Source organism: Podarcis bocagei (genome assembly GCF_964188305.1).
Source record: "Podarcis bocagei genome assembly, chromosome: 11".
Lineage (NCBI taxonomy): Eukaryota > Metazoa > Chordata > Lepidosauria > Squamata > Lacertidae > Podarcis > Podarcis bocagei.
Genome location: NC_138136.1, coordinates 42,949,922 through 42,964,011, shown reverse-complemented (window position 1 = coordinate 42,964,011; position 14,090 = coordinate 42,949,922). Strand labels below are relative to the sequence as shown.

General features: G+C 43.8%; 1 protein-coding gene across 1 annotated transcript; it reads left to right on the top strand.

Annotated features, from left to right (window-relative positions):
- The first annotated feature begins 6,083 nt into the window (after positions 1–6,083).
- Positions 6,084–14,021, top strand: LOC308597326 (granzyme A-like). The gene is made up of 5 exons (XM_081213221.1): positions 6,084–6,229; positions 8,244–8,379; positions 8,843–8,984; positions 10,760–11,023; positions 13,775–14,021. The coding sequence occupies exons 1-5, from the start codon at positions 6,166–6,168 to the stop codon at positions 13,934–13,936; spliced, it is 768 nt and encodes a 255-aa protein (XP_081069347.1). The 5' UTR covers positions 6,084–6,165; the 3' UTR covers positions 13,937–14,021.
- Positions 14,022–14,090: the final 69 nt, after the last annotated feature.

Below are 14,090 nucleotides of genomic sequence, written 5' to 3'. Positions count from 1 at the left end.
GGACATCTAAAAACTATATTAGCTGATTTCTAAACTTAGGTGCGTTTGAAGAAACCATTCTTCACATTCCAGACCTCGCTGAGCCTTCCTGTCACTTCTTTTGTGCAAAGCTGTAAGCACAATATACTACGTATAAGAAACAAGAGTAAGGAAAGCTACTCTGTGAATTCCAGAAGAAGATTCCAGGAACAGAAGACTGAAAAACAACAACACCCAATTCCCTCCTTTGGTATTATTTCTCTTGTGACTTTTCAAAGAGTTATTAATTGTGCTTTGTTTCATGTGACACTGTGGCTCAAGATTATCCGATAAAAATAGATGCAAGAGGAAAAGAAAAATTGGGGCATTTAGATGCTTTCTTGACCACAGCAGTACCATTTGAAGGTTTGTTTTTTTCGTCGGCTGTGGGAGGGGATGTAGATATTTCTGAAGTCAAGAATCCCAGCAAGGTTAAAAGGCTTGAATCAGAATACAATTGTATTTTTAAAGTTACTTTTGAGCCTGCTTCCAGAGTGTTGCTGTTTTGCGGGCAGGATTCAATTATACACTGTCAAATTCAAGTTGCACAGGGAAAGTGGATTTGGTGGTCTTGCGCAACAAACCCACTTCCCAAAAAAAGAAGCAGCATAAGAGTTTTTGTGGTAAGGAAAATGATTTGAAAATGCACTGGAAAGTGTGGAATAATAATGGCTTCAGGTTATATAACCTTCCCACACATTTTCCTCCAAGTATCATCATCCATCCAGATACACATTTGGAATAGTGATGGGCAAACTAGCCTCTGTTTGATTCGAAATGAGTCACCATTGTCATGGTTTTTAGACAACCTGAGAAAGCAAAACTCACTTTCCCTACAAGTATTTAATTGTCTTTAGTTGTACTGCATTAAACTGGCTAAAATCTGGGCACAGAATTCCTGCTCACACAGACCTAAGCCAACATCCCCAAAGGAGGACATTTTAAGGCTCAAAGGGCAGGGGCAGGAAATAAGTTGTGCAACCCCAGAGTTCATCTACCCAAGCTCTATGGAGTTTCCAAACCAAGCTCATAACAAAGGATTGCACTGCTATGTTTTCTTGACCTCTGTAACTTACAATGAGACATTAGAAAGAAAAGAAAAGATGTATTCGAAGATGCTTCACTGCTTGGTAAAACAGTTGCAATTTTTAAAGAGCCCAAGCTTTTTTCTTATCCTGTCGGTCTCTGGCAGTCCTATAAATGTTTGTTCATATTTAAGTCCCACTGTTCTCAATGGGATTTGTTCCCAGGTTGACGTGCATCGAATTGCATAAGAAGAGCCTAGCTGGATCAGGCCAAAGGGTCATAAAGTCCAGTATTCTACACTAACAGCAGCTGACCAATGAGAAGTCCACAAGCCGAATGCAACAGAACCTCCCCCCCCCTGCAGTTTCCAGGAACTGACATTAAGAGACATGTTGCCTCTGACCGCAGAAATAGAAGATTTATGCTATAACAGTCTTTATGCTATAACAGTCCAATTCCTGGAACTAAGCGCCACTGAATACAGCTGGGATTTGTCATAGGCCACTGCTATACATCGAAGGCTGTGTCTGACGGTATCATTTATACCCACATGAGTCAGAAGGAGGAGGTTGTGGTCAGCTTGGCAATTTCTCTGTCACATCATGACTCTCTTCACCTGGGAGACAGCACACCTCCCGGGACATCCTGTTACCACCGCACATTGCTGCCTCTGTCCCCCTCAGAAGGGAGTCACCTATCACCACCACTCTCTTCCTCCTCTGGGGAGTGGCAGGAATTGTTTCGTACGCTGTACCTTCCACAACCAACTTGGTGTATTCTGAGGTTTGCAACTGCCTTCTGGCCCATAGTCAGAGCCCGGGGTGAGGGCATGGGATCAATTTTGCAGCTTCTTTGTGGTGAGCATCAGAGAAGGCCTGGAGCCTGGTCTCTGCCTGTTAGAAAGCAAATAAACGACTGGAAGACACATAGCAGTAGGAGGGCCAGAATGTTGGACTACGATCCAGCACACCAGCACTCCAATCCCCACTAAGCCCTGAAGCTCACTGGGTGACCTTGGGCCAGTCTCTCTGCTTAATCTACCTCTCAGGGTTGTTGTGGGAGGGGAGAACATGCACACCACCTTGAACTCATTGGGTGGTAAAAGGTGGTAAGCATAATGCAATTAATACATTAAAAGGGGGGCAAAAGAGAACCCAGACTTGCATAAAATTTGCATGTGTCAATTTATACATTATGCAAATTATTCATATAATTTAAATAGAAATACAGTACGGAAAACCAATAATTTTTTTTAAAAAAAGAAACATAGCATGTATGCTATTGTTTAATTTCTCTCTGTTTTCTGGCCTGTTAAAATACCTTGGCAACTGCCTCTTAAAATCTCCTTGGGTAAATCTGAATAAAATAATCTAAAAACCCAGCAACATTTGTTCTTGCAGCTCTGCTCTGTAAACATCTCTTACTACCCTCAGATCACGTCACTAAAGAGGAAGCACCCTTTGACGGCACTTTTACATGGATAAATGACCTTTGCTTGGAAGATAAACCAAAGATTTATCCCATCAGCAGTGGACAGGTTCCATTCTCAAAACACCCCTCTTCCAGGAAACAACATTTGTGGCCATGTCTACATTGTCTGTTGAGAGCCAGATGTGAATTGCTGTCAACAACAACAAAGAAAGGGAAACAAACCCTTCATGGAATGAAATGGGCTTCATGCAGTGACAAAGAGAATGAGAGAGAATTTCATTACCATCCTGTTCATAAAGTGCAGAATATCGTGTGTACATTTAATGCCAGCTTGTCTCTCTGCTGATTCCCATATTTCCCTTGTAAATGGTAAAGTCATTAGAAGCTTATTTAAAAGGACTTCAGTCCTGACCACAATTAGGCTGCTGAAATCCCACTGGAATTAATGGGATTTAAGTAGCGCTCTGCAGTATTTTCAGCCAAGGCAATGGATAAATTCCCTTTGTTACATTCATATTTATCATTATGCGAGGACACATCATACAGATAGTACTCAGCATTACAAAATAATCTGGAATGAAACAAGAAGGCAGCTAAATCATGCAAACTATCCTGGTTAATGCACATAGGTAAAGGTAAAGGGACCCCTGACCGTTAGGTCCAGTTGTGACTGACTCTGGGGTTGCAGTGCTCATCTCGCTTTATTGGCCGAGGGAGCCGGCGTACAGCTTCCGGGTCATGTGGCCAGCATGACTAAGCCGCTTCTGGCAAACCAGAGCAGCGCACGGAAACGCCGTATACTTTCCCGCCGGAGCGGTACCTATTTATCTACTTGCACTTTGACGTGCTTTCGAACTGCAAGGTTGGCAGGAGCAGGGACTGAGCAACGGGAGCTCACCCTGTCGCGGGGATTCGAACCACTGACCTTCTGATTGGCAAGTCCTAGGCACTGTGGTTTAACCCACAGCGCCACCCACGTCATATCACATATCAACATTAATAAACAACTGTTTATCAATAAATTACCAACAACCAGCCCAATTTAATTTCATACAGTGGTGATGAAATGGTGCTTCTTAGGGATGCTACTAGCCCAGAGATGGAAAGAAGAAAGAGTCCCTACCAGAGAGGAATGGCAAACTAAGCGGTTAGACTACGCTGAAATGGCCAAACTGACTGGAAAACTCAGAGACCAAGAAGACAAGAAATTCAAGAAAGAATGGGAAAAATTTATAATTTATTTAGGAGACCACTGTAAGCAGATGAAAACATTAGCAGGATTTTAATCTCACTTGTAATGTAACAAATACTATGGACAATATGGATAGACATAGAAACAGTGTCTGGGTGAAAATCGCTGAAATGTCTGGGGAAAATCTGGACATACCACAGTCCATGTCGGAAGTCTATATTTTGGCTAATTCTCTTTAAAATACCTCAAAAAGCTGAACAACTTGGCAAAAAAAAACCCCTCAACAACTTTCCCCTTTTAAAAATATGGCAACCCTATTATACATTGCAATTATATAGAGAAGCCCTCCTGACTACCCCCCGCCCCCATATTGTATTTTATGTTCAGTTCCTATGCAAACCAAGGCTTTTTAGCAGGGTGAAACAAATCATTCATCCAGAGACAAATTACTAAAGGTAATATACAGTATATGTGAGTTTGAGAGCCCTCTGGTGGACATAAAAAATATTAGGACTTCTGTGGGGAAAAAGTAAACTTCACAGAAGGCTCTGAGGAACATCATTCTCCACCATCTCAGTTGCTGCCACCTCTTTGGCACATGGTGCCTATAGTGTTTCAAAGGCATTTCTTTTCATGTGGATGAATCAAATGGCACACAAAACTTTGTGTGGAGGGAGTTTATGCGCTTTTGCTGAGATCTGCAAAGAGTCCCTTCTCAAGCCTGCCAAATGTGCAGCCGGCAGAGATATGAGTCTTTAACATCAGCAGTCAGGAGCGCTTCAGCCCTGTTTTTGAGTTTCTGCCCTGTTTTTGAGTTTGTTTGAAACCTAAGCAGCTTATCTCGTATTCCTTTGTAAGTTTTGCTTAAAACCGTTTTGTGAAAGCAATACTCGAGTCCTCAATTTCTTAGTACTACCGCTTGGTTCTCTTAAATAGGGCTATGTTTAAAACTTATCATTGAGGTTTTCAAACCTTTTTGGTAAACTCAGGGAAGCATTTCAGCCCTGCTCTTGAGTTTGTTTGATATCACTTAAATTCATTTAAGGTTTATAATTTCTTTATTTCCTTCTGAGGAAACTGATTAGTTCAGTAAAACGAGTTTTGTAGCCGGCATATCCTTAAGTCTTTGTTAATTCCAGGTTAATTTTTCCTTAATTTTTTTTAAATTTTTGTTATTTAATTTAATTCTATAGTCGATTACTTCTTGTTTCAGGGATTTTCACGGCAATTCTTTTGTTTTGTGTAATTTCTTGGTTCCGTGACTGTCTTTTTTTCACTGGCAGAGATATGAGTGGCAGATCCTGCCTGAGTAGCCCATGTTGCCTCATGCATCCTTTAGATGTGGGCGGAGGTTTACCTGACCCCCCCCCCCAAGGACACTGAGAAAGAAGCAAGCCATTTATGGGGGGGGGGAGCCTCATTGGTCCAGTAGTCCAGATCTTTACCTGCAATATAAAATGGTATCAGATGTTTAAAATGAACAGCAATAAGGCTTTAAAAACAGTAGATACACTACCAAAATATAGATAAAATTGACAGATCTTAAAAGCAAATATATGTAATAAAACTACGTGTCTGGATAGCAAAGGTAAAGGGACCCCTGACCATTAGGTCCAGTCGCGGATGACTCTGGGGTTGGGCACTCACCTCGCTCTATAGGCTGAGGGAGCCGGTGTTTGTCCGCAGACAGCTTCTGTGTCATGTGGCCAGCATGACTAAGCTGCTTCTGGCGAACCAGAGCAGCACACAGAAATGCTGTTTACCTTCCCGCTGGAGCGGTACCTATTTATCTACTTGCACTTGACATGCTTTCGAACTGCTGGTTGGCAGGAGCAAGGACCGAGCAACCAGAGCTCACCCCGTCAACAGATCTTAAAAGCAAATATATGTAATAAAACTATGTGTCTGGATAGGTTTGCCTAAAACAAAATAAATGAAAAACGAAAAAGTTTTCTAGCCAGTGTCAAAAATACTAAGGTGCCTTCCTCATATCAATAGGCAGGGAGTTCCAGAGGTCAGATGCTTCCACAAGAAAAGATCAATTTCTCACAAATGTGGAACTAACATTATGGTCTACTCATTTATCACAGTAATATTACAGGTTATAAGCTCCCTTCCACAGAAGAAGTCTGTGGATGTCCGTTATCTCTCAAGCCTTTTTTTGACTCAGCAGGAAGCAATTGCCTACCCAAAACATTCCACTAGGTTCAATAGTCGTCACCCAGTTTTACACAGCAACCTCAGGTATGATAGGAAATATCAGTAAAGCGCTCCTGAGAACACAGGGTAAGCCTGTCTCTCATTCCCTCCCCAATTCATTGGTCATGTTGGTTCATTAAATGACACAAACTTTTCTTGCCTGGAAATGACCGACACGTTTCTGAGGTCACATTGTGGGTGTTTCAGTTTCAAAATGAACATCCATAAAGAGAAAGAAGAAGAAAACCTCACTGTGTATATATACCAGATACTTTGATGTGGGGGAACACAAAGCAGCAATGATGGGTGTTTTCTTCGACTTGTGGTTCTTCAGTGCCATTTTTCTCTTCGGGATTCCAAGAGGTAAGTGTCCCATTATAAGAGAGAGAGAGAGAGAGAGAGAGAGAGAGATTGCAATGTAATGCAATCAATTGGTTAAGCAAAGAAATCTTGTTTTTGTTCAATCATTAGCTTAAAATATATTAGTTGTAGTAGTATTAATTGGATTTCTTACACACCCTTCATCATCAGGTCCCAGGGTGGGTTGCAACAATTTAAAAATGCAATATTAAAATCATTTAAAGCAACTGGCAATTGATTTACAATATGTGTGCTCCTTTCAGTATTTACAAAGTAAGGGAACCTGCACACCAGTTTGGTCCAGTTGAAGTTGAAAGGTGAGCCTGATACTGTACCTTTTTGGCTGAGCTATATCACGGACCTCATTTGGCAGCGTTTACTGCTGGGGAAATGCTATCCTTCCCTCTGAGAGCAATGCTGCTCTGTCAAATGCCTCATGTGTGATGGCTATGTAAATGGCTTCAGCTCCCACTGTATTGTGTCTCTAATCAGAAGGGTGAACAGAAGCGCAGCACCTTCCCCATCCCCAGCAGCTAGTATTTAGAATCATAGAACTGTAGAATTGTAGAGTTAGAAGGGACCGCAGGGGTCATCTAGTCCAACCCCCCTGCAATGCAGGAATCTTTCCCCGCCAGGTGGGGCTTGAACCCACAACCCTGAGATTAAGAGCCTCGTACTCTACCAACTGATCTATCCCGGTCAGCTCGTATTACTGCCTCTGATCACACTCTGCTCATAAAGGCACTGTATAGTGAGTAGGGGGTGCTGCTTGGGGAGAGTCCAAAGGAGGGCTGAGTTTGACCCCCTGGGCCTGAGACATGCCACCCCTGATCTAACAATTGGCACCACCCTCAGCTTCTGCTGAGCACAAAGCGAGCACCCAGTAATCTCTGCCTCTCTGTATGCACCTGTCTTCATCCTTTGCAGGAGGTCAGCACAAGGAGTGATCCATCAAGCCCACCAGCCACTTACGGCAGCTCACCAAAGGCACGCTAAGCCTGTTTTAATACTGCCTGGAATTGCAGAAACAGGGGGCAGGTTGTCAATCACCTGGTTGGGTCACCAGAATAACATGGTGTCAGGGGTTCAGGAGCAGAGGCACAGGAAAGGGAGGAAACAGAGAGCGAGGGGGAGGAATCCGGAGGAAATATGAGCGATGACAGCGGCCCGAGATCTCCGAGTCTTTCCAGTGAATCGGAAGATTCACAGAAAGGGGCGCCAGTGGTCAGAGCAAGGGGGGCGCCTAGGGGGACACACCAGGAAGAAGGGACCAGAGGAGACTCAGAGAGCAGCAGTTGGAAATCGGGACCAGCTTCCCCACCAGAGCACAGTAGGGGGGAGGGGTCGCAGGCATTGGGAGCTGGCGGCTCGCCGCAAGCGGGAAGGCAGAAGTTAGGATTGGCCACACCTCCATCGGGGAGCGAGGAAACGGTCAAGAGGAAGGTCGAAGGCTGCGCGCGCGCGCCAAGTTCAAATGCACAGGAAGGCGGCACAGTAAGCAGTCCGGATAGGGGGCCAGGTCCTAAAGCCCGCCGCAAAGAGGGAGCAGAGTCCGGGGGGTCGGCGTCAGAAGAGTCCAGGAAGGAAGAGACCACGGGGGGTAGAGGGACCCAGGGGAGGAAGGGAAGACGGAAGAGGTGGAGTAACGCTAGAGTATTAAGTTGGTGTACAGGAGGCGGAGACTCAGACGGAGCTTCGCCGGTCTAGCTTCTAAGACGTAGAGCTGCACGCTGCGGCTTGAAAATGGAACTTGTAACTCAATAAAGACTTTTGTACAGTAATACCGGCTAGCGTGGTCCTCTGTGAGCTGGGACCTGGAAGCAGCTCTGACACATGGCCAGGGAGCACTTTTCAGTTTGATGGGCCATCAGTTACACAGGCTTCCTGGAGTGAATTACATTCTTTTCCTTCATTACTCATTTTCCTCTATTATTTTTTCTTCTATTATTATTACTACGGCAGTGTATGCCACCCATTGTGATTATTAGCATGACTAACACCACCACCCCTTTCTCAGATCAATGTGCAGATATAATTGGAGGGAAAGAATCGAAACCACACTCAAGACCTTATATGGCCTTAATCAAAGGACGCCAGATCTGTGGAGGAACGTTGATCAAACCCAACTGGGTGTTAACAGCAGCCCATTGTCTGTAAGTTTCAAGAAATGTTTCTGTTTCTGTTTTTGGTGGTGGTGGTTCACAAACTTAATACTGCCCATGTAGGGATGCTAGCAGATTTGCAATTACCAGCTTAATATCAGAGCACAGCTATCCTTTGGGTGTTGCACATATCTCTAAATCTTGCAGTACAGTTCTTGGCTCAAGAAAACCTAGGAAAATGCATATAAAAATGAATATTGAAGGTTAAAATGGGTATAAAAATGCATGTTTCATAATAAAATACATTGGGGAGCAGATTGGGGTAGAGTGTATTAAATTGTTTATTTTGTGCAAAGTAAGTTCGAAAAGGTAAAATTTTGTGTGGTTTTTAATAAAAATGCATATTGATGCAGAAAGGGAATGGATTTGTAAATGAACATACCGTATGTGAAACTGACATACGCTCGTGAACTTTGGACTTCCTTTAACTTATCCATATTCTTTATCTTCTTAGGGAGAAAACTCCCACAGTTGTTCTTGGAGCTCATTCATTTGCTGAACATGAGGATACCCGGCAGACATTTAGGGTTGCTAGACAAATTGCTCACCCATGCTATGATGAGACGACAAAAGAACATGACCTTATGCTTCTGCAGGTATATCTCCACATGGCACATACATCTAATATAGGTGCTAAGGGAAGCTACCATGTTGTGTCTTTTCCCTGAGGAGTGTTGGGAGTTTGCTGACAGTGACACCCACTGATGGCATCATGATAGGTGGACTCCTCACAGCTGCTGCAGAAGGCGCACACTTGGCCAAGCATGATCTCTGAACTGAGCCAGGGTTGAACTAGACGTCCTTCCAATTCTATGAAATTCTATTATAGTGATATGCCGGTTGCCTTGTCAACGGGGTAACACTGGTGGAGTGAAGTTAAAGACGTAAGGTAGAGAAAAGGAATCATAAAGATTGAGCACAACAGGGGCATTGTCTGGGTGATAGGAAACGCTCCCCCTCCCAACCATAAGCCTGGATGTTCAGAGAGATGGGGAGAGGGTTGGGTAAGCTGTTAAGCCTGCTGAGATCTATTTAGATGCCCAGGAGGCAGAATCCAGGGAGGTTTTCTGGCTAACCTGCCACACTGATTTTAATGGGAGTAGAGCATGACTAATTTCCTCTGATCCAATTAGCAGGGGGTGGCTGTAAGGGAAGATCTGGCAGCATCCAGAGGGAGTTATGGTAGGATTCAGTAATAGGAGGCCAGGAGGGGCCATATCTCCCCCCAGTGAAGAACATTAATCCATTCTCCAATTGCACAAGAGAGTGAGGCATATACAAGGTGGTGTTGGCATCTGTCTGTCACAAGAGACCATGGAGTGCACCTGGTATAGTGACCTATTATTATAGTCTGAACCTCTGAACCTCCAGATATTGCTGAACTATATCAGCCCTAGAAAGCCTGGCCAAAGGCAAGGAATGATGGAAGTTGTAGTTCAGCAACATCTGGAGGACCAAGTTGTCCACACCCAGATTAGCAAGCAGTTCATTGGAATTGGGGTTGGTCCATTTTCTTACTCAAAGTGATTTTGAGGAGGGCCCCATAAAATTAGCTGCTGACTAGAGAGTTAGTGGAATCAGTATTTTTAGGAGGACCCTGAAGATTTCCCCCCACTCTCCCTTACATTACCTGATGTAAACTGAGCTACCAATAAAGGTAAAGGTAAAGGGACCCCGGACCTTTAGGTCCAGTCGTGACCGACTCTGGGGTTGCAGTGCTCATCTCGCTTTATTGGCCGAGGGAGCCGGCGTACAGCTTCCGGGTCATGTGGCCAGCATGACTAAGCTGCTTCTGGCGAACCAGAGCAGCGCACGGAAACGCCATTTACCTTCCCGAGCAACAGGAGCTAACCCCGTTGCGGGGATTTGAACCGCCGACCTTCTGATCGGCAAGTCCTAGGCTCTGTGGTTTAACCCACAGTGCCACCTGTGTCCCTTCAGAGCTACCTATATGATGCACTGAGTTGCTGATAGCATCCTGAGTTTATCATGGGCTGCTTCGTTATTAAAAAAGTGAAGTCTGGTTGGTGTTCTTTGTTACTGCACAGAACATTGTGAAAACTTCTTTTTTTAAAAAAGTGTATTTATAAATTCATTAAACTTTAACTTATTTAACCCACTGTTGCTCACAAAATACGGTTGTGTGGAATGTTTCAAATGGAAGATCAGCACATTTTTAGCAGGTTTGTTAGTGAGGTAGGTTAGGCTGACTGACCCAGCAAAGAGTTTCATGGCTGAATGGAGCTTCAAACCTGGCTCTCCCTTGTCTTAATCTGACACACTAACCACTACACCACACTGCCTGCTAATAATAAGTGTTGGTTTTCCCTACACACACCCACACCCCGCTCTCTCTTCCATCTCTTTTAAGCTTAATGGAACAGCAAAGATTAACAAAGATGTGAGAACCATTAAGCTTACCAAAAAGGGCGATGATCTCAAGGCAGGAACCAAGTGTCAAGTAGCTGGATGGGGAATTACTCAAAACAGACAGAAGAAGCCATCTGATACCCTGCGTGAAGTTGACATCACCGTCATTGACAGAAAAAAATGCAATGATGGCTATAATAGTCCTGTTGTGACAATGACTATGGTGTGCGCTGGAGACAAGAAGGGAGGAAAAGATGCGTGTGTGGTAAGCTTGCTTATTTACCATTTCTGTCCTCAAATATGAACTCTCTTGTGACTGACACCTTGTTCAGTAGCGTAATACACATAAGGAGGAATAATTCAAACAAGTTGTAGCTCTGTTTACTCAAGACTTTTAAATACAGTGTTTCCTTGGTGAAATCCCCCCAACTGGGAATTAAATGACTGTCTCGCCAGAGTGGTGCATGCTCTGGTTATCTCCCACTTGGACTACTGCAATGCGCTCTACGTGGGGTTACCTTTGAAGGTGACCCGGAAACTGCAATTAATCCAGAATGCGGCGGCTAGACTGGTGACTGGGAGTGGACCCCAGGACCACATAACACCGGTTCTGAGAGATCTGCATTGGCTTCCAGTACGTTTCCAAGCACAATTCAAAGTGTTGGTGCTGACCTTTACAGCCCTAAATGGCCTCGGTCCTGTATACCTGAAGGAGCGTCTCCACCCCCATCGTTCAGCCCAGACACTGAGATCCAGCGCTGAGGGCCTTCTGGCGGTTCCCTCATTGCGAGAAGTGAGGTTACAGGGAACCAGACAGAGGGCCTTCTCAGTATTGGCGCCCACCCTGTGGAACACCCTCTCTTCAGATGTGAAGGAAATAAACAGTTATCCTATCCTTAAAAGACACCTGAAGGCAGCCCTGTTTAGGGAAGTTTTTAATATTTAATGCTGTATTGTTCTTAACATTTGATTGGGAGCCGCCCAGAGTGGCTGGTGAGACTCAGCCAGATGAGCGGGGTATAAATAATAAATAATAAATTATTTATTTTTATTTATTTATTTTTATTTATTTTATTTATTATTATTATTATTATTATTATTATTATTATTATTATTATTATTATTATTATTATTATAATATAAATATCCCAATGGAGATTAGGGTGGAAACAGCAGTTTAGAGAGAAACAGCAATTATTTTGTAGTGCCTTTCCTGCCCTTAAAAACAACAGGCCTGGGCAAGGTCTGAGAAAAATGTTTCTGCAGAGTTTCAGCATAAACTAAAGAAAAGCCAATGCCTAATCAGACCTTGATTATGTTACAGCTATGATGGGCACCTGATTAGCTTACCATCACACACAAATAAACACACAAGTCTGCTTAGTAGTTGGTAAGGTGTGGGAGGAGGAAGATGCAGGAGGTTACCAGGGTTAGGGAGTGATTTATGTGAAGGAGGGTTGCAGAAAAAGAGCAGGGAGGAAGTGTGGACTTGGGGCAAAGGTGAAAACAGGGTTGCAAAGCCAGGCTGTGGAATAAAAGAGAGAAGTGGTTTCAGAAATGGGGTTGAGGAGGTGAAAAGCAAGCTGGGGTAGAAAGGGGGTTAATATGGGGGAAGGTAGGGGACTTGGTGAGCGGAGCAAGCAGGTGCACACACACACAGGTGTGTTTGTATGTATGTTGTACATTATCATACTGATTTAATACTATGTCATTTTTAAACTTGTTGGAAAATATTTCAAAATGTGTACGCACATTGAACTGGTAAACAGGTAGCTATGTTTAGAAATTACATAGTTAACCATATTTTTAATTATATTAAAAAAAATATTTTCTGACTTTCATCATAGTAGCATGTGGAAGAATCTTCTGGCTTCTTTTCAGGCTACAGATTTGTGTTTACTGCACATATTTGAGATCTTTTCCATACATTTATAATTATTTATAATAATGATACATATATACATTGCTTTTCACAAGAAGTCTCAAAGCAACTTGCCAAATATTTAAAGTCTGTGCATGTTTTCTTAGAAGTCTCAGTAAGTTTGGGTTGCCATACGTCTGGAATTTCCCAGACATAGCCAGGATCCGGCCGTCAGAAACAATGTTCAGGTGGAAAAATCACTGAAACGTCCAGGAAAATTCGTACATACAGAAGTGTAGATTCTGGCGAATTTCCTTTAGAATAGCTCAAAAACTTCTTCTTTTTTTGAGATTTTGCAAAATAAAGCTCAACTTCGGCAAAATAAATAAATAAATACCGTATTTTTCACCCTATAGGGCGCACCAGCCCATAGGGCGCACTTATTCTTTGGGGGGGGGGGAAATAAAGGGAAAAAAATTCCCCCCACCCCAACCCCCAAAGAGCAAAGAAGCCATGACAGCGAGTGGGATGGAACCCACTAGCTGTCCTGGCTTCGTTTATAGCCTGGGGCTGGGGGTCCGGGAGCGAAGGCAAGGTTGCGCTCAACCTCGCCATCGTTCCCGGAGCTTGCGGGGCTGGGGGCGGGGGAAGCCCGAGCTTCCCCCATCCCTAGCCCCCAGAACGGGTCTGGGAGCAATGGCAAGGTAAATCTCTTTTTGAAATCTGGCAACCCAACACTACATTCCATGGAGTTTACTCCCAAGTAGGTAGGCATAAAACTGCTGAAACCCTAAGCACACTTCATAGGTGCCAACTCCCTGGGGCCCTGGGTGCCTGACAATTCCCCATGAAGGGGCCAGGCACCCGCAAATTTCAGTGCCAGGGCCATGCATGTTGCCCCTATGCATATGGCCCCGGGCACCCACAGTTGCGGAGCCAAGCTGGCACACTTCCTACACCTCCCACACAGAGAATATAGTGGGATCTATAGTGGGAATATAGTGGGAGAACAGTTGAAGGACTGTCCTGTAGGGAAATCATAAAATGCAGGTGTTTAATTTGTCAAAACTCTCCTTTCATTTTGAGAGTGTGAGCAAAGAAAGATATGAATCAGGGAATAGTCTTGTCAAGGCTCTCTCTTCTTTTTCCCACCAGGGTGACTCGGGTGGTCCTTTGATATGCAACGGGGAACAAAAAGCTATTGTATCCTTTGGTGGAAAATCAGCATGTGGTGATAAACGTCAACCTGGCGTCTATACTCTTCTCACAAAGAAGCATATCTCCTGGATACAAACAACGATTGGAGGCAACCTATAGATGGTTGGTTTGATTTTGTGATTCTCTCTCCAAATACTCGTTGATCTGGCTTTAATAAAATCAAATGTAAACAACAACAAAAAAACCCTTGCTAGCTGCTTTACTTCATGAGCATGTCGTTCATGTCATTCATACACCCACGGGGTGTATGGGA